Source organism: Protopterus annectens, chromosome 6.part1 (genome assembly GCF_019279795.1).
Source record: "Protopterus annectens isolate FY-2018-M chromosome 6.part1, PAN1.0, whole genome shotgun sequence".
NCBI lineage: Eukaryota > Metazoa > Chordata > Ceratodontiformes > Protopteridae > Protopterus > Protopterus annectens.
In genome coordinates this window covers 309,928,180-309,954,162 of record NC_056738.1, presented here as the reverse complement: position 1 = coordinate 309,954,162, position 25,983 = coordinate 309,928,180, and the positions used below count along the sequence as shown (strand labels likewise).

The window sequence follows — 25,983 nt, the reverse complement described above, 5'->3', positions numbered from 1 at the left end:
TACAGTAAAGGAAAGTAGAGGTATAGCCAAAAGAAAATAGGGGGCTGGAGAGAGGGTAACCAGGACTGCAACAGTGAATACACTCGAACATCTTCATTTACGGTAAGGGTACACGGACTGTACTATGTTCTTCGTATTTCACTGTTGCAGTCATTACATTTGGGTAGATTCCCATAGCTATGGTTGGGAGGAAGAATTTAGATACCATTAGGACCAGCTATAAGGCCCTGCAAGACTGCAGTGGCAAAGCCAGCTCTGGATTTAGATAAAATTGGCAAATGATAATGCTTGGTGAAAGTATGTACAGAACTCCAGGTAGCAGCTTCTAGGATGTCCCTGGTAGGGACGCCTCTGAGAAAGGCTGTATAGGTAGATGCAGCCCTGGTGGAGTGAGGTCTGATCCCCTGGGGGATAGGTTTTCCATGGTGCTTATAGCAGAAATGAATGCAATGGCCTATCCATTTAGAAATAGTTTGCTTTGAAATAGCCTTCCTCTCTGCCCCTGCAGCAAATGCCATCAGCAGTTGTTCAGATTTCCCTTAAGGTTTAGTCCTGTCCAAGTAGAATCTAAGTTGTCTGTACACATCTAAGGAATGCAGTATCGGTTCCCCTTTGTTCTGTGGATTGGGAAAGAAGGTTGGCAAATGAATGGACTGATTAAGAGCCACATTGGATACCACCTTGGGCATGAAGGATGGATTGGTTCTGAGGGACACCCTGTCTGCATGAAAGATGATGAAAGGCTCAACTGCCATAAGGGCCTGTAATTCAGATACCCTTCTAGCTGAAGTGATTGCTAAAAGGAAAGCTGTTTTCCAAGAAAGAAATTTTAAGTCTGCAGTAGCAGCTGGCTCGAAAGGAGGTAGAGTGAGTTTCTCCAAAACAAAGTTAAGGTCCCAGGCTGGGGTTGGAGCTCTCCTGGGTGGTCTCAAATGTTTGGCCCCTCTGAGGAACTGCTTGAGCAGTGGATGAGAGAAGAGGGGAGGTTCTGTGTTATAATGAGCTGAAATGGCTGAGGCATGGATATTAATGGAGGAAAAAGACAGACCTTTGTGAAGCATCTCAGTTAAGTATTGTAAAATCTGAGGTAAATTGGGCACTACTGTGCTCATCCCTTGAGATTGGTTCCAGGCACAGAATCTTTTCCATTTTTCAGCATAAGATTTTCTTTGTACTAGGCCTCCTTGCCTCTAAAATGATATCCATCCCAGGTTTACTGAGGGATAGTAAATGAGAGATTATGTAATTAGCCAGGCTGCAAGGTTCAGTGTTAGAAGCTGAGGGTGCAGAATCTGGTTCTCCTGCTGAGACAACAGGGAAGGAATCTGAGGCAGGTGCCATGGGGATAACCATGACACACTGTCCAGGAGGGGTTACCAGTGTTGGCGTGGCCAGTCTAGAGCAATCAAAATCATCCTTGGTTTGTCCTGCTTGATTTTTAGTAGTACTTTGAAAAGCAGAGGCAGAGTGGGAAGGCATAGACTGATAGATTTTTCCAGCTGAAGGACAGAGCATCCACATTCCAGGCTTGTTTGTGGGGAGTCCTTGTGCAAAATTTGTCCAATTGGTAGTTCTGGGGAGAGACAAACAGGTCTATATCTGGGCTCCCCCATTTGCTAGTCAACATGTTGAAAATCCTTGGTTCCAGTTTCCACTTGTGTGGTTCCATGAGGTTTCTGCTTAGTCCGTCTGTCAGTGTATTTAATTTTCCTGGCAGGAATTGAGCTTGTAGGTGTACTTGGTAGCTCAAGGTTGTCTTCCACAATGACATGGCTGTCTGTAGAGGGGGTAAGAATGTGTACCCCCCTGCTTGTTTATGTACCACATAACAGTGGTGTTGTCCGTCTTTACCATAAGTTGTCCTGGAAGAATGTGGTCCTTGAAAGCTGTCAGAGCATTCTGTAAGGCTAACATTTCTTTTTGATTGATATGCAGGTGCATTTGACTTGGGTTCCATTTGCCCTGAATGCACTTACCTGCCAGGTGAGCCCCTCCCCATGCATAGTCTGATGCGTCTGTCACTAGGGTTTGTGCGGCAGGGGGTGATGTAAAAGGTAGTGCCTTGTTTTGGTGGTAGGCCTCTGCCCAACAAAGGAATTCTAGGTGTAGGCAAGGTATGATAGGAATCATTGCTTCTAGATCCTGAGAATGTTGACACCATAGGCTTTTTAGATACCACTGTAGTTTCCTCATATGCAGTCTTGCATAGGTTCATAGGTTGGTACTAGGCTATCAGCCCTAGGGCCTATACAAGCCTAGCCATAACAATTCCCTGGCTATTTCTTCCCACACTATTTACTTCCTTGGACCCCTGTCTAACAGGGCGACTGATGTGATCCCCGGGGTGAATTTCCTTTCTCCTATCCAATCGTCAAGGTTCCTTTTGAAGAGGGCCAAAGAGGTACTCTACTTGACATGTATGGGCAATCTATTCCAGAGTCTGGGGAGTCTCTGGGTCAGGAACCTATCCCTCCAGCATGTTTTGTTTATTGTGATGACAAGGTTTAGATCCCTGGAGCGTGTAGCTCTGAGGGATTGGGATTTCTTTAAGTGTTGCATGTCCAACAGTTCTGGGTTTGACATGGCCTTGTATGTTAAGCAGAGATCGCATCTGAGTAGGCAATATGCGACAGAGTATAGCTGGAGTTTTTTAAGGCGGTCAGCGTAGGGCATCTGCTTTAGGCCTGTGATTCTTTTAGTGAGGTATTTCTGCGGCCTTTCCAGTTGTTGCAGATGTCTTGAAAGGTACATACCAAACGGGGTGTTGTATTCTATAATGGGTCTAATGAGGGATGAGTACAGTGGGACAATGACCTCCTTTTTTCTGGATGAAAAGCCCTTAGTGATGAGTTGTGCCACATAGAAGGATTTCCTGACTGTTGTGGCGATGTGGTTATCGAAAATGAGACCACTGTCCACCTGTGTCCCTAAGTCTCTTATCACACTTTCGGTGTTTAGTGTACTGCCACCTATATGGTAATTCACGGATACATGTTTTTTCCCAAAGGGGATAACTATACATTTCTTGGCATTGAGCTTGAGCCCATAGCTCTGGCACCAAGCATCTGTTTCTGTAAGGACCTTTTGTAGAGTATCCACATCATTTGGGGATTCAATAATGGCTCCCAGTTTGCAGTCATCTGCAAACTTTGTTAGCCAGAGTCCCTTAGTGTTGGCCTGTACTCCAGAGAAGTAGATGCCAAACAAGAGTGGTCCCAGGTCTGAACCCTGAGGTACTCCACTTGTCACTTGTCTGGAGCTGGATTTGGAGTCGGCTACTTTTACAGTGTGGGTTCTATCAGTAAGCCAGTTAGCAACCCATTGGGTGACGTAGGGATTAATGTCCAGCTTAGTAAGTTTATCTATAATTCCAGAGAGGGGGGTGGTGTCAAAGGCCTTGGCAAGGTCTAGATAGGCTGTGTGGACCACCTTACCCTTGTCCATGGCTCTGGAGACTGATTCGAAGAAGTCAATCAGGTTCAGAAGACAAGATCGGCCCTTCACGAACCCAAACTGGGTGGAGTCCAGGGTTTGAAGGCTGCCAATGTCTTTGTTTATAAGTTCCATGATAATACACTCCATGGCCTTGCAGATAAGGCTAGTCAGACTGATGGGACGGTAGTTTCTGGGATCCAAGGTGGATCCCCCTTGTGGAGTGGGATAACTGTAGCTCTGCGCCACTCAGTGGCCATGAAACCTGAGGTGAGGCTATGATTAAACATGACACTTAGGTGAGGTGCCAGTTCATATTGTAGTTCATGTAGTACACAGCCCGGGATGTCATCTGGTCACATGGATGCTGTATTCTTAGCTTTGGAGAGTGCGATTTTTACCTGTGTGGCCATTATTATCGGAATTTGGCAATCTTCTGGTATTGAGATGGGCCATTTAGGGGGTGAGAGGAGGGTGAAGTTGGCACTGAATAGATCTGCCAGGATATTGGCAATATCCTTGGGATCAGTATATTTAATGCCATTCTGTTTTAGCTCAGAGCAGATCTGAGCATTGCCATTTAGATTCTTGACATAGTTATAAGAATGCCTTGTGGTTGTCTTTGGAATCTTTGGCAATTTTATTTTCGTAACTAGCTTTGGAGGATTTTATGAGGGATCTCAGTTTCTTACTGAGGCTGGTAAGGAAGTTTTTTGCATCCTGGGATTTTCCTCTTTTCAGCAAAAGTTTCTTCCTTTTGTTGTAAAGTTTGTTTATGGCAGGGGACCACGAGATTGGCTTCCTTTTTTTGGATGAGAGCATCTTGGTTCTATTTGGGATGGCACGATTCATGCATGAGTGGATGTGCTCGTACAGTGCCTTAGTGTAAGATTCAGCAGTTGAACTTTCAGTTCCCGTCTGCATGGGTGTCATGAAGTTTGTCACTTTGGACTTGAGTAGCATGAAGTTGGCTTTGGAGAAGTTTTTTATGGAGGTTTCCTTACTGGGGGGGGGGGGGGGGTGGGATGTGGATGTTAAGGATGATTAGCTTATGGTCAGACCTAACGAGGGAGTGACCATAGGTATGGAGCATAGATTTCCCATGTTGGTAATGACCAAGTCTAGGATATTGCAGCCCCTGGTGGGAGTATGGATTAGTTGATCCAGGGCATTGGAATTTATGAATTCCAAAAAACGGTGGGCAAAGGTGTTGGTACACGAGTAGTTTTCCCAGTTAATGGCAGGGTAGTTAAAATTACCCAGTATTAGGGTGTTTGGTTCTATCTTAATATTTTCCGGTATGTTTAGAAAGGTGTAGTGAGAATCTTGGGGTATGGTGGGGGATCTGTAGCAAGCTACAATTTGGATTGCAGTCTTACCTAGTGTTAGTTGCACCTAGAGAATTTCAGACGCATTGCGTTGGGCAACTAGCCTGGTGGTGTGAATATCCTTGGTGAATACTGACACTCCTCCCCCTTTAGTGTTTCGGTGCTGGTTTGGTGGCCGAAAAGTGTGGCAAGAGTTGCAGCCTGGTATTGCAGGGGTGCTCTCTGGAGCCTTGAACCAGGTCTCAGTTACTGCATACATATCGAAGTTCTCCATTTTTAGGAGTGCCTCGAGAATTAGAAGAATGCAGGAGGCCAGGAACCCCAAGGCTTGCAGTATTTCTCTTGCAGATAGCAGGGTTTTTGTGACCACTTGTTTGAAGTAGGTTGTCAAATTAATTTGTTTCTCTGGCGTGAGGTAAGCCATCTAGGAAGTTGTATTCAAGCTTGCTCCCAGGAATATAATTTGTTGACAGGGTACCAGGTGTGATTTATTTTCGTTTATGGTGTACCCCAGACAAGTCAGAACTCTTTGTACAAAGGCCAGATGATTCAAAAGTATGTCATGGCTTTCTGCCTGAATTAGACAATCGTCCAGGTATGGGTATATTTGAATATTTCTTTGCCTGCAAAATGCAATAATTGGAGCTAGGCACTTTGTGAATACCCTGGGTGCAGTAGATAAGACAAAGGGCAGTGCAGAGAATTGATAGTGCGTGTAACCTGCCTTGAAGCGTAGGTATCTTCCGCAAGATTCCCTGATTGGGATGTGCAGGTATGCTTCTTTTAAATCTAGTGTTGCCAACCAGGCATCTTTGCCTAGCGTAGGAAGTAACTGGTGAAGAGTCAGCATCTTGAATTTGGGAATCTCCAAAAAGATGTTTAGAGTAGACAGGTCCAGGATAGGACGCCATGAATTGTCTTTTCTGGGTACTAGGAAAAGTCTCAAGTAGAAACCTTGTCCCTTTTCCTCTTCTTGTACCAGCTGAATAGCCCCCATGCTGAAGAGAGAAAGTACTTGTTTTTGGGCCTCTGCCCACTGATTGGGGGTAGGTCCGGCCACCTGCTTGGTGTTGGCAATGTGTGGAAGTGAAGTCTGTATCCCTGGGACACCATATTTAAAACCCATTTGTCCTGGGTAATGAGTTCCCAGTTCTTTGCATGAAGTGCAATCATTCCCCCCAAAGAGGTAGTCAGTTGATAAATGCTTGGAAATTTTAAAAGGAAGTCATTGAGACAGTTTACCATAGGGGGGAGTCTTATTACTCCCGGATTTGGAAGTGGAGGCCCCCCACTGCTTAGTCCTGTTTGTCCCCTGGGACTGAAACCTAGGGTTTTTGCTGTGTCTGGGTTTGGCCTGAGAAGGCCTGGAAGGGGCTGGAAAGGACCGATTGTTAGAGGGCTAGTGCCTACTAAATCTAGGAGGCTGAACTTGTAAGAAATCTTTAACAGTTTGCATAGATTTAGCTTTATCTTCCATCTTTTTAAGAACTTCCTCAGCCTTGTTGCCAAACAGGCGGTCCTGATTTAAGGGAGCATCCAACAATTTAGCTTTAACATGATCAGGCAAAGACTGCTCATTTAGCCAAGCATGCCTTCTGAGCACAGACCCACTAACAGCAGCCCTGCAAGAGGCCTCTAATGAATCAAAACCACATTGCAAAGTATGTTTTCCAACTTGTTCAGCAGAATGCATTAAATCCTGTAATTCTTTATTTTCCATACAGTCAGGAATCAACATAATTTTCTGTTTAAGCAATCCAATAACATGTTGCTGATACTTTAACATATGAAACTGGCAGTTTAAAGCCCTAATGGCCAAGGTTGCAGAAGTGTAAACCTTCTTACCCCATCTATCCAGCGCCCTAGAGTCTCTATCAGAAGGGGTAGGATTTTTAGCAGTAGAAGCCTTAATGCCCTTGGGCCCCTGAGAAACAGTCTCTGGATCAACAATAGGATTTTTAAAAAGAAACTTGTGTGACTCAGGGACCCTGTAGTATTTGTCAGGTTTTCTGGAAGCAGGAGACAAGGAATCAGGGGCCAAACTAGATACCGAAAAAGCATCATCAATGTCTAGTACAGGAGGAATAGCTAAAGGCCTATGCTGAGGTAGGGGTAAGAAATCCCTAAGCCTCTTTCAGAAAAATTCTGGCTATCCCAGTGGAAATGCTCCTTTAGAGTATGTAAGGTTTCCCCAAAAAGGAAAGTCCTCTGGAGGGGAAGCAGAGGGACGGGAGCCTTCTGCATCAGAATCCTCATGAGTAGATAAGGGCAAATCCAAATCATCAGAAGAATCAGAAAAAACAGAATCCTGGTCAGAAGATTCATAAATGACTTCAGTCCTAGGCCTCTTAGAAAGGGGGGTTGGCTACCCCTGATTAGAGTTATTAGATCGTCAGCCATTCTTATAATTTGCTTTTTAGGCATAGAGGCCTGAGCATGTGGCCTGGGCATCGTTTTTTTAGGCATGGTTCGCGATTTAGGCCTAAGTGAAGAAGGAGGCGTCGGTTTAATATGCAAGTCTGTAGGCCTGAATACACCCTCAGAAGCCGGTGCCTGCATAGCGGCTCCAGACCCATCCAAGGTAGAGACATCTGCAGGTTCCATAGTTGAAGCATCTAGTGGCATGGGTCTCAGTAGAGACCTGCGAATCAGAAGTAGCGGGCATCAGGGGCTGCGAAAGCACCTCACTGAATACCGGCGAACTGGCGACTGGCTTAGGAGAAGCGTCATCGGCAGTTTTGGACCTCGGCGGCCTGTCTCTGTCTTTATCTTTGTGTTTTTTTCAGAATCCGGGTAGTCGAATGGCTAACAGACGACATTTCTGGATAATTAAACTGAGAACCGAAATATTTGGAGGTGAAAATATACCGACGACGGATAGTGCGCTGATTAAATAAAGCACAAAACCGACAGCAAGGTACACCATAGTCAGGGCCTAGGCAAGGAATACAGTACGAATGAAAATCTTTATGAGGTATTTGCTTGCCACAAGTAATGCAATTATTAACTTTTACTGACATCGGTAAGGAGCAAGAAAAAGTTTCCCTAATGGGGTACTTAGCTTTGGTTGAAGACTTCGGTTCTGAAACTCGAAAATGAAAATTTCAGGAGTCTGTTGACCAGCACTTGCGAACTGCTTCTGCTTTGGGCACCACACGGCAAGAAAGAATGATGTAATGGGATCGGCTACATGTTTTATACCCCTGGCGTCATGGAAGAAGGGACAGCAACCTACACAGGACCCAAGACTTTGTTAATCAGGCCGCCTGAGGGCTGCCTGCAGGGAGATAACCCAAATGTAATGACTGCAACAGTGAAACACGAAGAATATCCTCTGGATACGATGCTTTGCACCCATTTGTCTTTTGTTATATTTAGCCAGTCTTGTGGGTACAAAGATAAGCGACCCATGTCTGCCTCCAAAGGCTGGAAGGCGGGCCTCCTTTCAGGAACGCTGGAAGGGCTTGCCACGGAAGGATTCCCTGTTGCCCTGGTTCTGCGGTCCCCCCTCTGCCGCATGGCTGGTGTCTTCCATTACCATTTCCCCCTCTGCCCCTGGGGGAAGAATCACCATGTGTGTCTTGAAAAACTCTCTGGGATTTTTGGAACCACATTTTACTGCCCTTTTGACCGTTTGGGTAAGGTCTATAGGCTAGGGAAAAATGGACTCCTATGGCAGAGAGAGTCTTTACTTCTTGCTCACACTTGGTTAGTGTGTCTTTCACTTTAGGCCCGAATAAAGACGAGCCATCGAAGGGGGCATTAACAAAGGAAGACTTGAAGGGTTCTACAAAGTTACACAAGTGCATCCAGGAATGCCTCCTTAGGGAAATTCTTGAACTCACTGCCCTACTCGCTCTATCAGCTGCATAGGAGATGCATCTCGTGGAGGAGTTTACTACTGAATTTAAGGTGGACAGCTGGAAGATAACCTTATCTGATAACACCACAGCTACAGAACCTTGGACAGTATCTCCTAGCTCCTTCAGGAGATCTCTCTGTAATCTGGTAAAATATGTGAGATAATTCAGGGACCTTAGTGTAAAGGTCGCCGAAGAAAAGGTGCGCTTTCTGTCCATCGTCTGAGACTCTCTGTTTGGAGGGTGGACAGATGAGGACATCTCCACCATTTCCTTTTTTGTGGTCATCGCCACCACCATAGCATCTACTGGGACACCTTTTGTGAGAAAGGTATTATCCTCGGTGGATGTGATAAATTTATTTGGTCTCAAAGGGACGGGCTCCATTGAATCTGGAGTCTCCCATGCCTTTCGACAAACTAGGTCAATAAATCTGTCGAACGGCGGAGACACCCAAGTGCCTGAAGAGTGAGACCCAAAGGTCTTCAAGTAAACAGACAGAAGGGTTGATGGGCTTCTAGCCACCTCTCTGCTTTTAAGTATTTCTAGGATATCTGCAAAGGAGACATTCTCAGAGGGTGACCGTGACAACCCTTCTGAGTCATCGAGGTCTGTGTCGGATGTAACTGACTCTTCTGGGGAATCCAAATGCTTCCTCTTGCATAATCTTTTCCAAGGGACCTCTTCAGAAGGGTATTCTGGGGAGGTTTCTGAAGAGAGGGGCTCACCCGATGGGGCATCTTGAGGCCTTGGGTCTCCACGTCTGCATGGATGCTGTTGTGCTGAGATGGATACTGGTGCCTTTGTGGGAGGAATGAATGGATCTGAGAGTGGAGGTATCTGTGGGAACAATGCTCTCCTCATTGCCTCAAAGGTCCCCCACCCATGATCTGAAGAAACAGAAGACATCCCTGGCACCAAGGGGGGTTGGCTCCGAAGGCTGTGCAGGAGCAGAGCTCAGCTATGCTGAATCCCTGAGAGGCAAGTTTGGATCAGACAAGCATCCGATCCATCTGCCCCTCCCAGGACCCGACCGGACAGCTTCAGCTCCTAGACTCTCAGAGTTCAGATGGCACAGAGGAAGTCGGAGCAGTAGTTGGGGCCAAAGATCCTAGGACAGGTCTCTGTTCCATTACTATCAGCTCCATGCATTCCGGCTCCAAAACCCTGAGTCGGAGAAGGAATCGACAGTGACAAGGCAGGATGAGTCAGTTCTGAAACCCTATGGGTCAGCTCCAATAACAGTTTGGCTAGCCCCGGTGTCCTCAAATGTCTCTATACCACACGATCCACATCGTCATCAGAAAGGCACCTGGAGGATCGAAAGGAGGGAACAGGGGATCTTGCAGCCTGTAAGATCAGATACCTTAGGGTTGAAAAAAACGGTTCCAATACTGAGGACTGGCTCCAAACCTGAAATACCAACGGTTCCGATATAGTAGGAGCTGTGGTAGATGGTTTCTCGGGCCCAACAGATTTTGGTTCCAAAGCAGAAATCTTTGGTAATTTTTTTGGATGGTTCTGATTGGTCTGAAGAAGTTGAAGAGGATCTTAGCCAGATCTGTCAGATTTATGAGAAGGGGAAGCGGTTTGTTTTTTTGGGCTCTGACCTTCTTCTAGAACTTCAGAAAAAGAAGTCTTCAACAATCCTTTTAAAATCAGTTTGTTCTTTCTTTCAAGAACACTTGCACTGAATGAATGACAAATAGAGCAAGACTCTTGCAAGTGTACTGCTCCAAGGCAGTACACACACACACTGTATGACCATCTGTAATAAACATTTTCTGAGTGCACTTGGGGACACTTTTTAAACCCTGAGGGTTTGGTATCCTTTGATTGCTTAGACACTGCAGAACTCACACCACACTATAGATCTTAAACACAGCATACCACAATGTTGTTGTGTCTTTCTGCTTTTCCCGGTTAGGGGTCGCCACAGCGGAACTCCGGCCCGCTAATGATTGGCAGTAGATTTTTACGTGCCAAGTTGCCAGCTTTGAAGCACAACCTTCAACGAAGGTACACCCATTCACGCATGTCTCGACACAGAAGACGATCTGGTTGAGAATCGAACAGGACAACGTCTTACTGTGAGGCGACAACGCTACCGCAGCACTACCACCGCACACAGCACACCACAATAATATATTTAAATAGGGCAAAAAAATAACTGAAAAAAAGGCCCCCTAACTCAAATGTGCTAAGCAGCTCTCTAACTAAAACAAGCAAGCTTGCAGGTTAAAGAATACTAGAAAAAACACAGCACACTACAATAAAATGTTTAAAATGGAAAAAAGCCCTCTAACTCAAACGGGCTAAACAGAACACAAGAAAAACACAATCCTTTCTCTCTTTTTCTTTTAGATAACAAGGAAATTATATATATATATATATATATATATATATATATATATAGATAGATATATAGATATATATATATATATATATATATATATATATATATATATATATATATATAAATATGGGTCTAAAACTATTCCCTGAAAGCACATTTCACTGAAACAAATTTGACTGTGCACAATTCACTGAAAACACAATTCACTGAAACACATTTCACTGAAAGTTCTATATGGCCTTTTCCCCACTGAAGTGTGACCCTGGAGTTAGAATATATAGTAAGGGGGGGGGGTGTAGCCCCCCACCTATTTTAAATATTTTGAACTATACACATGGATACTTGCAATTTCAATAAATTACTCTTTTCTAAACTTAATATATATCCAAACTATGTGGGGGGTGGTTCCCCCCACCCCCCTTACTATATATTCTAACTACAGGGTTGCACTACAGTGGGGAAAAGGCCATATATAACGTTCAGTGAAATGTGTTTCAGTGAATTGAGTTTTCAGTGAATTGTGCTTTCAGTGATTTGTGCACAGTCATTTGACTTTCAGTGAAATGTGCTTTCATTGAATAGTCCTAGTCCCATATATATATATATATATATATATATATATATATATATATATATATATATATAAAATACACAGCACACTTGGTTAACGCTAATCGTTGGATAGTGAGAAAAACAAAAAGTACAGTTGTGTACCTACCATAAATGTAGATGTTCAAGTGTATTCACTGTTGCAGTCATTACTCTTGGGTTATCCTGCTGGCAGGCTACATTCAGTCAGCCAGAATTCCAAAGTCTAGGTCCAGCATCGGTTGCGGTCACCTCTTCCCTGACGTCAGTGTGCCAGGGGTATAAAACATGCAGCCGACGCCATTTTCTTCAGTTTTTCTTGCCCCAGATGTCAGTTGCCCCCAAATTGGTAGGCTGAAAAATATGCCAATAAAAATGCATGCACAGAAATAACATTTCCTTCATCTACAAGCAAATACACCAAAAAGGTTGTATAGGATACAGAAGTGCAGATTAGTCCCAGCAAAGAAAAGGGGGATGGTGGGTGGGTAACCTGGACTGCAACAGTGAATACACTTGAACATCTACATTTATGGTAGGTACACAACTGTACTGTGTTCATCGTGTTTTACTGTTGCAGTCATTACTCTTGGGTTGAATCCCAAAGCTGAGGATGGGTGGCTGGGCTAAATAGGATTAGGGGAGGCTATGAAGCCCTGCAGAACTGCAGTGGCTAAGCCTGCTCTGCACTTAGAGTAGAGGTAAGTGGTAGTGCTTTGTGAAGGTCTGCACTGAACTCCAAGTTGCAGCCTCTAAGATATCTTTGGTTGGTACTCCTCTGAGGAAGGCTGCTGAAGTGGCTGCTGCTCTGGTGGAATGAGGCCTAATGCCCTTAGGCACTGATTTGCCATGTTGAAAATGGCAGAAATGGATGCAATGGCCTATCCAATTTAGAAATAGTCTGTTTTGAGTAAGCATTTCCTTGTGATCCTGCAGCATATGACAATAAATGTTGCTCAGTCTTTCTGAAAGCTTTAGTTCTGTCCAGGTAGAAGCGTAATTGCCTGTGTATGTCCAAAGAATGCAGAATTTTCTCACCCTTGTTCTGTGGATTTGGATAAAAGGTTGGCAAGTGAATGGTTTGGTTGAGGGCCATACTGGACACCACCTTAGGCAGAAATGTAGGGTTTGTCCTAAGAGAAACCCTGTCTGGATGAAAATTGATGAAAGGTTCCACAGCCATGAATGCTTGCAACTCCGAGACTCGCCTTGCAGTGGTTATTGCTAGGTGCAGAGCTGTTTTCCAGGATAAGAATTTTATACCTGCTGTTGTTGCTGGCTCGAAAGGAGGCAGTGTGAGTTTTTCCAAAACATAATTGAGGTCCCAGGCCGGAATTGGTGCTCTCCCTGGAGGCCTAATGTTTTTGGCCCCTCTAAAGTACTGCCTTATTAAAGGATGAGAAAAGATAGGTGGTTCCGTATTGTAATGGGCTCAAATGGCAGAGGCATGAATCTTAACTGATGAGAAAGAAAGGCCTTTGGTCAGCATCTCAGTTAGGTATTGTAAAATCTGAGGGATATTTGGTACACATGTGTCAATGCCTTGTTCCTGGTTCCAAGCACAGAATCTCTTCCATTGCTCTGCATAAGATTTTCTGGTACTGGGCCTCCTGGCCTCCAAAATAACATCCATAACAGCTTTTGAAAGAGGAGTGTTCAGAATGGCTACATTATCCGCCATGCTGCCAGATTTAAGGTCCTTAGTTGGCTGTGCAGGATCTGATTGCTTAGTTGGGTCAGCAAGTGAGAAGTTTGAGGCAATATCCATGGTGGACCTTGAGACAAGCTCTTTAGGATTGGGTACCAGTGCTGGCGAGGCCAGTCTGGTGCAATCAGTATCATTTTTGGCTTCTCTTGTTTGACCTTTAGGAGTACCCTGGGAAGGAGAGGCAGTTGGGGAAAGCATATACTGTTAGATTTTTTCAGCTGAAGGATAGGGCATCCACTTTCCATGCTTGCTTGTGATAAATCCTTGTGCAAAATCTCTGCAATTGGCAGTTGTGAGGGGATAGGGCGTCCACTTTCCATGCTTGCTTGTGATAAATCCTTGTGCAAAATCTCTGCAATTGGCAGTTGTGAGGGGAGGCAAATAGATCTATGTCTGGGCATCCTCATTTCCTTATTATCATGCTGAAGACTTGTGGATCCAGTTTCCATTCGTGGGGATCCATAAGATTCCTGCTTGGTTCGTCTAGAGTATTTGTTTTTCCTGGCAGGAACTGTGCTTGCAGGTGAACTTGAAAAGCCAATGCTGTGTCCCATAAGGTCATTGCTTGTCTACAGAGGGGGTAGGAATGTGTACCTCCCTGCTTGTTTATGTACCACATGACCGTAGTGTTGTCTGTCTTTATCAGTAACTGTCCTGGATGAAGCAGGCCCTTGAAAGCTGTCAGGGCATTTTGAACAGCTAGCATTTCTTTTTGATTGATGTGAAGATTCATCTGGTTTGCAGGCTATGTGCCCTGAATACATTTTCCTGCCATATGGGCTCCCCAGGCATAATCTGATGCATCCGTTGTTAGTGTCTGTCTGGCTGTGGGTAAACTGAATTGCAGACCCTTGTTGTGGTGACAGGCTTCTGCCCACCATCGAAACTCCTGTTGCAGGCAGGGAATTAGTGCAATTACTGTCTCCAGGCTGTGGCAATGCTGAGTCCAAACACTTTTTAGATACCATTGTAGTTTCCTCATATGCAGTCTGGCATATGGAATTAGAAGAATGCAGGATGCCATGAAACCCAAAGCCTGCAGGATATTCCTTGTAGATAAGTGGGTTTTTGTTGCCAATTTCTTGAAGTAAGTAGTCAGTTGTTTTTTTTTGTCTGGCGTGAGATAAGCCATCTGGCAGTTGTATTTAAGGTTGCATCCAGGAATATTATCTCTTGAGAGGGCACTAGTTTTGATTTATTTTCATTTACTGTGTACCCTAGGCCAATTAGTAATCTTTTTACAAATGCCAGATGCTTTAGAAGAATGTCTTTGTTCTCTGCTTGAATTAGGCAGTCGTCTAAGTAGGGATATATTTGAATTCCTTTTTGTCTGCAAAACACAATTACTGGTGCCAGGCATTTTGTGAAGTCCCTGGGCGCAGTAGATAAGCCAAAGGGCAGTGCAGAGAATTGGTAATGCATTGAGCCAGCTATGAATCTGAGGTATCTTCTGCACGATTGTCTGATTGGGACATGCAGGTATGCCTCTTTTAGGTCCAAAGTTACGAGCCAAGCCTTCTTGCCCAGCATGGGCAGTAGCTGCTGTAGAGTCAACATCTTGAATTTTGGAACTTCCAGAAACGTGTTTAGTATAGACAGGTCCAGTATTGGTCTCCAGGCTTTGTCCTTTCTGGGCACTAGGAAAAGTCTGGAGTAAAATCCTTGCCACTGCTCTTTTTGTGGTACTTGCTGAATGGCCCTCGTGTCCATGAGGACTGTAATTTGTTTTTGTGCCTCTGACTGAGTGGCAGGTCTGGCATACCTTTCGACCATGGTAGAGTGTGAAAATGGAACCTGTAGCCCTGGGACACTATGTTCAGGACCCATTTGTCTTGGGTAACTATTTACCAATTTGAAGAAAAAAGTTCTAGTTTTCCGCCCCTAAGGGGGCTGCCAAAAGAAAAGTGCTTGGATCTGGAAGAGGAAAGTCATTGGGACTGCTTCCTGTAAGGTTGTGATTTGTCTTCTCCGCTTTTGAATGTAGGAGCACCCCATTGTTTAGGCCTGTACGAGTCTTGGGGCTGAGATCTGCCTCTGGGACGCCTGTATCTGTCTGACACTGGAAAGGACCAATTTTTAGATGGCCAATTCCTGCAAAACCTGGGTGGCTGTAACTGTAAGAAATCCTTGACTGTCTGCATGGATTTTGCTTTATCCTCCATTTTTTTTCAACACCTCTTCTGCTTTAGTACCAAAGTATCATGCTGTAATGCTGCATCTAATAATTTTGCTTTAACATGATCAGGCAGATTCTGTTCCTTTAACCAAGCATGCCTTCTAATAACAAAACCTGTAACAGCGGCCCTACAAGAGGCCTCCAGTGAATCATAACCACATTGCAAAGTATGCTTTCCCACTTGTTCAGCTGCATGCAATAACTCCTGCAATTCCTTGTTCTCTGAACATTCAGTATCTGTCAACAATTTCTGTTTAAGCAGTGACATTAAATATTGCTGATATTTAAGCATATGAAACTGACAATTTAAAGCCCTTACAGCCAGGATAGCAGAAGTGTAGACTTTTTTCCCCCATCTGTCTAGAGCCCTAGAATCCCTATCAGAGGGGACAGGGTTTTTTGCAGTGGAAGCCTTAACCCCTTTGGGACCCTGAGATATAGTTTCTGGGTCAGCAGCAGGGTTTTTATATAGGAATTTATGCAAATCCGGGACCCTGTAGTATCTGCCTGGCTTAGCAGGTGCAGGGGGTAAAGTGTCAGGGGACAGGCTGGACTCTGAAAAAACATCATCTACAATGTCTAGAACAGGTGGAATAGCAAGGGGTCTGTGCTGAGGAAGTAGCAGAAAATCTCTGAGCCTTTTCTTAGATTCAGAATAATCTTGGCTCTCCCAGTGGAAATGCTCCCTCATGGTATGCAGGGTTTCCCCAAAAGAATAATCCTCAGGAGGAGAAACTGAAGGAATGGATTCTTCAGCATCAGAGTCCTCATAAGGAAGCATGGAGTAATCCTGTTCAGAAGAGGAATCAGAGGAAATAGAAATCTGATCAGAATCATACTCTGTCTCTTGCCTAGGCCTCTTATCAGGAGGGGGATGGGAGCCCCTGATCAAAGAAATTAGGTCTTCGGCCATTTTGAGCATCTGTTTTTAGGCATGGAAGTCTGAGTAGGAGAATGCTGTACTTGTTTCTTTGTCTTTAGAGCTGCTTTAGTCTTTGTTTTTGAAGCTGAAGATGGCTTAATATATAGTTGTGTAGGTCTGAAGACACCCTCAGAAGCCGATGCCTGCTCAGTGGCTCCAGACCCATCTGAGGGAATGATTTCCGAGTGTCCAATACCTTGAGTATCCAGAGGCTCAGTCGGCTCCACGTGGGAGTTGGTAGCGGCCTGTGGCTCTGAGGTAGTGGGCGCCAGGGGCTGCGAAAGCGCCTCACTGAGAACTGGCAAACCGACGACTGGCCTAGCAGAGGCTTCGTCGTCAGTTTTGGACCTCGGATGCGTATCCTTTTCCTTGTCCTTGCGTTTTTTGTAAACTCCGGTTGTCGGCTGGTCCGACGACATTATATAATTAAATCTTTGGACAAAGTAATGAAATGCAAAATCGAAATAATGCTTGATAGTGCATTGGTTAAATCTAGCACAAAACAGACAGCTAGCAACATTGTGATCAGGGCCTAGGCAAGGAGTACAGTAAGAGTGAAAATCCTTATGAGGTATTTGCTTCCCACAAGAAATACAATTGTTAACTTTTTCTGACATCGGTCGGGAGCAAGAAAAAGGTTTCCCCAACGGGGTACTTAGCTTTAATGAAGACTTCGGTTCTGAAATTCGGATTTGAAAATCTCAGTAGTCGGCCGACCGGCACTTGCGAACTGGTTTTGCTTCGGGCACCACGCGGCAAGAAAGACTGGAGAAAATGGCGTCGGCTGCATCTTTTATACCCTTGGCGCAGTGACGTCAGGGAAGAGGTGACAGCAACAGACACCGGACCTAGACTTTGGAATTCTGGCCAACTGAGGGTAGCCTGCCAGCAGGATAACTCAAGAGTAATGACTGCAACAGTGAAACACGATGAACATCAGCTAACCAACACTCTACTTAACAACTATACACTCTATAAACCAGGTTGACAGAACCCTCTAATTTAAACCAATTATCAAACTACTGCTCAAGAAAGAGCCTATATCGCACACAAAAAGCTGAGATAGGAGAGCCAAAGGGAATTTAGGCCTTAAAATAAATGCCAGCCACAGATAAACAGCAATGGAAATGAACAGTCTACTAAGTTCGTTAAGAAAAGAAGAAACTATGTTATTAAACTAAATGGAAGAGAAATATTAAGTTTACGATGCAGAAATAAAGTATTTATGAAAAACACTTACCTGCAGTTAGTTGAAGCACCCGATCTGCTTAGCGGCAAACAAGATCTGGGAAATTTCCTAGTGCATTATGGGATAGGGTGTAAGCCACGAGCTACTCAGAGACTTCTAGCGTTTCTAAATGGCCGAGTCAGAACCAAGGATCTGTTCTGAACCCAACCTGCTAAGAATGAAGGCGAGACAGAATAACATCACACCAAAAGATAATACAAAAAACGAGAAACTGAAAGCTCTGTTATATGGATATTGATAGTAAGACACAAGCAGTCAAAATGTTTTTAGTCCCTTTAGTCTTAAACATAAGTCAGGCATATTTATCAACCAGAGGAGAAGTTGTAGATAGCAATTAATAAACAGCTGAAGGATTTTATCTAGGAGGGGGAGACAGCAAGAGTCAAGTGGGATAAGCTGATTCTTCAGTAGAACAGGGCATATTGGGATTACCAAATTTAAAGAGCTATTTCATAGCTACACAGCTAAGGCTACTATACACAGCACAAGCAGAAACCTATAATTCAAACTGGAAAGGAATAATGATGAAACGGGGGGGGGGGGGGCTCAAGAAACAAGGAGAGACTGGGATTTTGTATGCAACCTTTAAGGAGAATGAAAATAATCATACAAAATATTATATTCATAAAGTACAAGCAAGTATTCTATGAACTAAGCTAACATAGGAATGGAGAAAGGAGATTTTGATGATAGACATGACTGCAATTAGGGATACAGATAATAGGCAAGAGGAGTCTAGAATTTATTGGAGAAAAACAGCAAATGAACCAAGGTATTGGGAGCAAATAACTAGATAGGGAAAGGTAACAGAATGGGAAGACACCAAGAATTTATTTGGCCTGCAGGTTAGAGATTGCCTTCTCTGTCAAGGATTGATATCAGAGTACAAGTAAAAAGAAAGAAATAGGGGGTCCTAAATGAAAGACCAGCACTGGTAGAGTTTTTAGTACAATCTAGAACAGAAGCTGCCATAAAAAAGGAATATTAAGTACAGCATATAAATATTGCATGATAACTATAAGAATCAATCAGAGGAGGTTGGAAAGGATTGGGAAGAGAGACTGGATAAGCAATTCACAAAGAAACAATGGGGGACATATGTATGTCATATGTATGTCTCCCAAATATGCAACACAATAATAAAATTGCAAGAAGGGAAGACATCCCTGATCAGTATCAGCAAGAAACTACGTTCCCTCATAAAATCATCCAAGGCTAGCTTCGAAAGAAAAATTGCCATGGATTCCAAAGATAACCACAAGGCATTCTTTAGCTATGTCAAGAATCTAAGTGGCAATTCTCAGATCTGCTCGGAGTTAGTGCAGAATGGCACAAAAATACACTGAACCGACTGATAACATCCTGGCAGACAGGTTCAGTGCAAACTTCACCCCCCTCTCACCCCCAAAAGGGCCCATAACTATACCAGAAGAATGTAGTGCCCCTGAAAGCAGACACTCAGGTTAAAACAGCCCTCTCCAAAGCCAAAAACAAAGCATCAATGGGACCGGACAGTGTCCCAGGCTGCGTTCTACACGAGCTCAAAGATGAACTAACCCCTCACCTAAACACACTGTTTAAACTCGGCCTCGCCACAGGCTACATGCCCACAGAGTGGCGCACAACAATGGTTATTCCACTCCACAAAGGTGGAGCCACAACAGACCCCAGGAACTATCGTCCTATAAGCCTGACTAGTTTGGTCTGCAAAGCTACTGAGTGCATCATCATGGATCTCTAACAGAGACATTGGAAACCTCCAAACACTGGACCCTACCCAGTTCGTCTTTGTTAAGGGCAGATCATGCCTCCTAAACCTGGCGGACTTCTTTGAGACAGTTACCAAGGCTATAGATGAGGGAAAGGTGGCCCCACAGCCTAACTAGACCTTGCAAAGGCCTTCGACACCATTCCCCACTCAGGTATTACAGACAAGCTCACCAGCCTGAGCATAAGCCCCTAGGTCACGAGATGGGCTGCCAACTGGCTCACGGACAGAACCCACATGGTAAGAGTTGCAGGAGCTAGGTCTGACTCTAAACCAGTTACAAGTGGCATTCCCCAGGGCTCAGTCCTAAGACCTGTCCTGTTCAGCATATACTTCTCAGAGGTACAGGCAAGCACAGGAGGACTATGGCTGACCAAGTTCGCAGACAACTGCAAGCTAGGGGCTATAACTGACTCTCCGGGTGATACAGACATCCTCCAAAAGGGTCTCACTGAGACAGATACCTGGTGTCAAAACCATGGCCTCAAGCTAAATGCCAAAAAGTGCATAGTCATCCCCTTTGGAAAAAACAAAGTACCCACAAACTACCACATACGTGATAGCCCCCTAAATACAGAAGACGTAATAAGGGATCTGGGGACACAAGTAGATAGTAACCTCTCCTTTGATAATCACATTGCCAAAGTGGTTAGAAAATCCTTCTATGTGGCCCACCTAATCACAAAAGGGTTTGCATCCAGATCGAAAGATGTCATTGGGCCCCTCTATGCATCACTCATCAGACCCATCATAGAGTCCAATGCCCCATTTGGGATGTACCTTACAAGACACCTGCAACAACTGGAAAGACCACAGAAGCACCTTACCAGGAGGATCACTGGCCTCAAGCAGATGCCCTATGCAGCTCAACTGAAGAAACTCCAGCTGTACTAGGTTGCATACCGCCTACTCAGAGGTGATCTCTGCCTGACATACAAGGCCATGTCCAACCCACAATTGATGGACATGCTCTACCTTAAGAAAACCATATCTCCCTCGAGTCACACGCTCCAGGGATCTAAACCTCACCACAACAATAAATAGGACATGCTGGAGGGATAGATTCCTGTCCCAGAGACTTCCCATGCTCTGGAACAAGATTCCAATTTACATTAGGCACAGCTCCTCGCTAACCCTCTTCAAGAGAAACCTTGATGAGTGGATGGGAAACAGAAAGTTTACCCCGGGGATCACTTCAATGGCTCTGCTGGACAGAGGCACAGGGAACTGATCTAAAGGGGGTGGCGAAAGCCAACACATTCCAGCTACGCTTATAAATGCCTTTGGGCAGATAGCCTAGTACCTACCTATGAACCTAATCTCAAAGATTTAAGATTTTTGCTTGGAAATGTTTACACAGATATTTTTATACCCCAAGTAGAGTAAGTTGAGAACATATTTTCTGGGAGTGCAGCGAGTGGGTAGATTTTAAGGATTACCTGCAGACTGCTCTGTAAGAGATACTGGGTGAGAAAACTGGTGTAACTAGGGAAATGATTTTTCTGAGCTATGACACTGAATTGGAATTTCCTAGACATAGTAAGGCCCTGTTGAGTCTAATTATGGTGGCTGTACTAGAAGTAGTGAATAGAGATAAAAAAATACAACTGGGAACATCAGAAAAAGGTAGGAGCAAATTACACAGGAAAAATGGGAAATGTGGAAACAATACATACAGGGGAGGAATGAGGTTTAAAAGAAGGCAGGACTTGAATGAGCTATGTAATATCTGACTGACAATGACTGGATACATTATAAGTGATATATAATGTTTGTAACTAAAGTTATGTCAGTATTGGTTGTGATGTAAAATGCTTACAAATGGGATTATGTCAATATGGTTTGTTTTCATTTATATAAATGTATGACTGCCTATGTTATACATGATAATTTAATAAAGATGTTTCTTGTTTAAAAAAATATACAAATTAAATATTCCAAAAACAAGTATGGCAAATCTTTAATACCAATTAACACCGTCATGATATATGAAAACTACTCAAGCTTTGTTCTGCTACTGTAACTTTCAAAGGCTATATCTGGTCACATTTGATGAGGTTTCATTAATATACAGCAGATATTCAGTACAACTGTTTAAGTTGCAGATCACAATGACAATTTGAAAGCAGAACACTGAGTAAAATGAACACAGGCCAATTTACACAAAGTGGCCTTCCTACCTCTTTTGACTTCTTTACGAATGCATCTTTTATCTGTTTAAATGAGGCATCTTGCTTAACTCCAAGTACAGTGTAGTAAGTGCTTCCAGCGAATCTGCAGACAGCAATGACAATACTACATTATACACCCAACAGGAACAGTAAAAATTTAGACGCTAGTCTGCAACACAATTGTAAGAACTCATATTGCCTGAATCACAAGACAAAATCCTTGTAATTTAATGCAGTACAGATTTTAAAGTGTGCCTTTATCTATCTACCCTGAATATAACAACCAACAAAGAACGAGAGAGATAGAAGACGTGCAGCACAATCAAATGCATTTCATAAGGATCAAAATATGCTGAACAGAAAATCCATAAACAGTAAAATACACAATTAGATACAGCAAAATAATACAATCCAAAGATCATTATTAAATAAAAAATCAAATATATATCATTTGTTGATAAATCTGGACAATTTCCCCCTTATTAAGGATAAGTGCATGGCAGACTTTTTCTTAGTCAAACATCTGAAATTATCCGAGATCAGGCAAACCTTTAATTTATCCAATAAATATACTTTAATAACTAGACAAATCTTTGAACTATTGAATCCATACTTTGATCATCCTGACCTATCTAGAGAAAATATCGAAATTGCCAAGGTTATTTGGAAACTTCTTCTGCTAAAAAAGAAAATGATTTCCAATGTATATAAGTTATTAATCTCTATTAGATCTAACAATTTGCCAGTATTTTCTAAATTCTGGTCAGATAAGGACCCGAGTATAACTCCTGCACTAATGAAAGAGGCTTTCAAATCAAGTATTAAATTTATCCCTTTTAAAAAATTATTTTATACGCAACTCATGATCACCAATAATGCGTATTTAACACCTGCAATCATTAATAAAATTCATCCCAACTCGTCTTCTCTGTGTCCATTTTGTAAGGATCAAGTAGCTGATATATATCACATTTTCTGGAGTTGCAAATGTGTGTACAGACTATGGTGTGCCCTTAAAGTTATTCTGGAGAAAATGGGATACTAAAATCAACACTTTCTTGGCAATTTGCTTTATTACATATCCCTCCTGATAATATTCCTAAAGCTCAGCTCAAGGTGGTGATTTCAATTGTCATATTTATCGAATATTATATCTCGTTGCATTGGAAGTGCCAAGCCACACTAACATGGGAAGGTCTAAAGGAATTGGTAATTAGGCATATTAGGGCACAAAAGTATCTCTTTTATAAAGGTAATCACAAGTTCTGTTCAGAAAATTTTTGGAATGTATTCTTTGATTGTCTTTTAACCTGAAACACTTTTCATTTTTGTATTATATCTCCTTAATTTATTATCTGTTGTATATATTGTGAATGACATGGGCAATGTATAGTTGTATATAGTTTTTGTTGATGTTTGTACAGTGTTCTTCTGTGGTTTGTATTGTTTGTCTATAAGATAATAAAATAAAAAGATTTTCAAATATATATCATTTGATACACAACAAAGAAATATAACCCAAAGAATATTATTAAATAAAATGAGAGTTGCATTCATATTATGGTTATTTTATCACTGTTGTGTACCCGTTGTCTGCATCACCTGACTAGCAATCACAATTTCACAGTAACATTACAGTATCCTTTTCTTTAACTTTTGTTTAATACTTCATTTGTTTTTACTGTTAATATGTCAATTATTATTACTCCTACATACCGAAAATCATAAAGCATATTAAACTAAAGAAAAGTAATGTGTAGATAATGTCCTGAATATATGCAATAGGATGTCAGCTTCTCTCTCTGTCACTCATAACAACCAAGCATCTAGTCTGGAACCTCAAAAATTTGGACTAGTACCCACCTACCAGGTGGGTGTTGCTGAATATATTAGAAATAACAATTTGCTATCAGACATTATTAATTGAGCCACTGTTGTTAGCATCACATGATGCTATGGTACTAATATATAGTAGGTATCTTCACAGATTAAGTCAACAATGCCATCTAGTTCCAATATCAGATGGCCAGACAGCTTATATTTGTTCAGCATGATGTCTTTACATTGCATTCAGCCAAATAAATACTTGCAACTAGAGCTAGTCTGAGCATGAATCAATGCTCTATTTTACCTCCTACATTTTTTTGCATTCTCAAACTGTCTCTTACTATCCCAGCTTCAGCTCAGCATGCCTCCTTCCAGGGAACACTATCATTTTTTGCAGATTTTTTAACCATATCACTGTATACACTGGATCATAAAAGATGTAGCTATGTTTAGTGGTTGCAAATGGACATCAACAAGACTAGTCCAGACAACATATTGCATGAGAAGTGAAGTGTTCCCAAACATTAGCAAAACACTCACCCATTTCTTTTGTAGTGTTCTATTTTCTCCAATATCTGCACATGGACCTCCATTTGGCCTTCTGTACAAATTTTTGGATAAATCATTTGCAGTCAAGACTAGTTCTGTGCTTAGCAAGCAATAACGCTCAATAAGGTGGACATTACAGGGAAAAACTCCATTTGACCTTTAATGGAAACAGACTGCCCCAAAGTGTTATGATGCTCAATGCTGCAGGTAGAGGGCCTCCTCACCTCTGGAAGGTGTGTTATTTCACAGTGTTTAGACAAACACACACACAAGCTCATGTATATGTATAGATGCACAAGAAGAGCAATAGTCCCTCAAAAACATGCAGACACAGATGCACAGACAAGGCACACAGATACATATATACATGGAAACACACACACTTTGATCATGCACTGCTCAGATGTCTGATTGTAATCAAGTAACACGACTAATAGACACTGTAATATATGCTTGTTGCTGCTGGATGTAGTCCAAACTATTACAAGACATGCATTAATGCATGCATATACACACACACACACACACACACACACACACACACACACAGCTACTAGCAACCACTGTTGCAGTTATTTCCTTTAGTTCTGTGTTCCCTTTCCACTCAGCAGCTACTGCTGCAAATATTCATGTTAGTTCTGTTATTTTTATTTTATTTTATATTTTATGTCAGAATAGGTACATTCTTTTTCCAGGCTCTCCCTATACATTAACTCACCCTTTTGGAAAATCAAATGTTCAGTGGAGATCATTGATTCTCCAAGTATGTTTTGTGATTTTAAGAGAGGCCCAAGGTGGTATTCACCCCAACTATGGAATATTTGACAAGGACTTAAGGAAATTCTTCTACTCTTTTCAAGTATGTGTTGTTGGGCATACTGCCAGGATGACGTGTGTGTGTGTGTGTGTGTGTGTGTGTGTGTGTGTGTGTGTATTTGTGAGTGTGTGTAACTCAAGGGAACACTAAGACACCGTATGGAAGGTAAAGAAACTCCTGAAATGGAAGTAACTGCTATAGGGAATAGTGGTGTCCCATGTGTAACTCTGCATGACAATGATTAGTCCGTGCAGGTTTTCTTACACATGTTGAATGAGAAGCCTGAAGAGTTTCATAGTTTATGGATACACTGTGTGTCTGCCAAATAGGCCATTTAGAATGCAGACTCTGGATTGGGAGAATACAGCGACTTCCTGTGGCTTCTTGAAAGAATGCAGTATATCACTGCCTAATGTTTAAAGTTATCTTGTTCCTCAGTACGTTCAGATTGTGAAATAAATTAAATCCTTGATAAAGTTCTGTACATACCTATCTCAAATGTGAAACTGCCTCCCTGAAAAGAATACTTTCAAGAATTATTGCCCTGAATTCATTATCACAACAAGCTCTGTATGCCATACACAACTTGCCTCTTAAATACCTGTAACATAGTGAATATAATTCAAGTAATTCTAACAGCATGCTGTAAGTGAATGACTTGTATGCTGTAACTCTTTTAGTGAATTTACTCTGTATACTTTCCAGCATTAGTAAGTCACTATAAGAACAAAGCAAAGAGTTACGCTATAATACTCATCTTACACAGGGCATAAAGAGATTCACTACGATTAAATCTGCCAAGGCTGTACAATTCTTTAGAAATAATCTGGTTATACTTAAGACTTTGCTTTGTACTGCTTGTGCATGTGCTTTAAATTTCAGGCAGTCAATGATTTTAATACCAAGATCTTCACACTTGTTTAACATTGGTAGCTGTAAACAACCCATACATACTTAAATTTGAGCTGTGCATCTACCAAAAGACATTACTACATTCTCTCCTTGATTAAACTTTAGCCCAGAGACCTTAAGCCAGCTAGATAACATCCTTACTACTGATGAATGGGACACATATTTTGACATCATCAGCATTATTTTGATATCCAATATGTTTTAGATGTTGGGATGAGTGAAAATACTGTATTAAATAAGTCAGGTCGTAAGAGAACCCTCGGAGACACTAGCATTGACTAATGTCCAATCTGAAAAAAGCTACTTTTTACTTGATGTTA

At 42.5% G+C, this 25,983-nt stretch overlaps 1 protein-coding gene across 4 annotated transcripts in view; it reads right to left on the bottom strand.

Annotated features, from left to right (window-relative positions):
• The window catches only part of DNAJC4 (DnaJ heat shock protein family (Hsp40) member C4), a 2,281,272-nt gene that overhangs the window by 1,935,016 nt on the left and 320,273 nt on the right, over positions 1 to 25,983 (bottom strand). For all 4 annotated transcript variants that reach the window (XM_044075728.1, XM_044075729.1, XM_044075731.1 and 1 more), the window contains one exon: positions 21,568 to 21,661. In XM_044075728.1, coding sequence (XP_043931663.1) covers positions 21,568 to 21,661 — 94 coding nt within the window. The remainder of the gene's footprint in view (positions 1 to 21,567; positions 21,662 to 25,983) is intronic.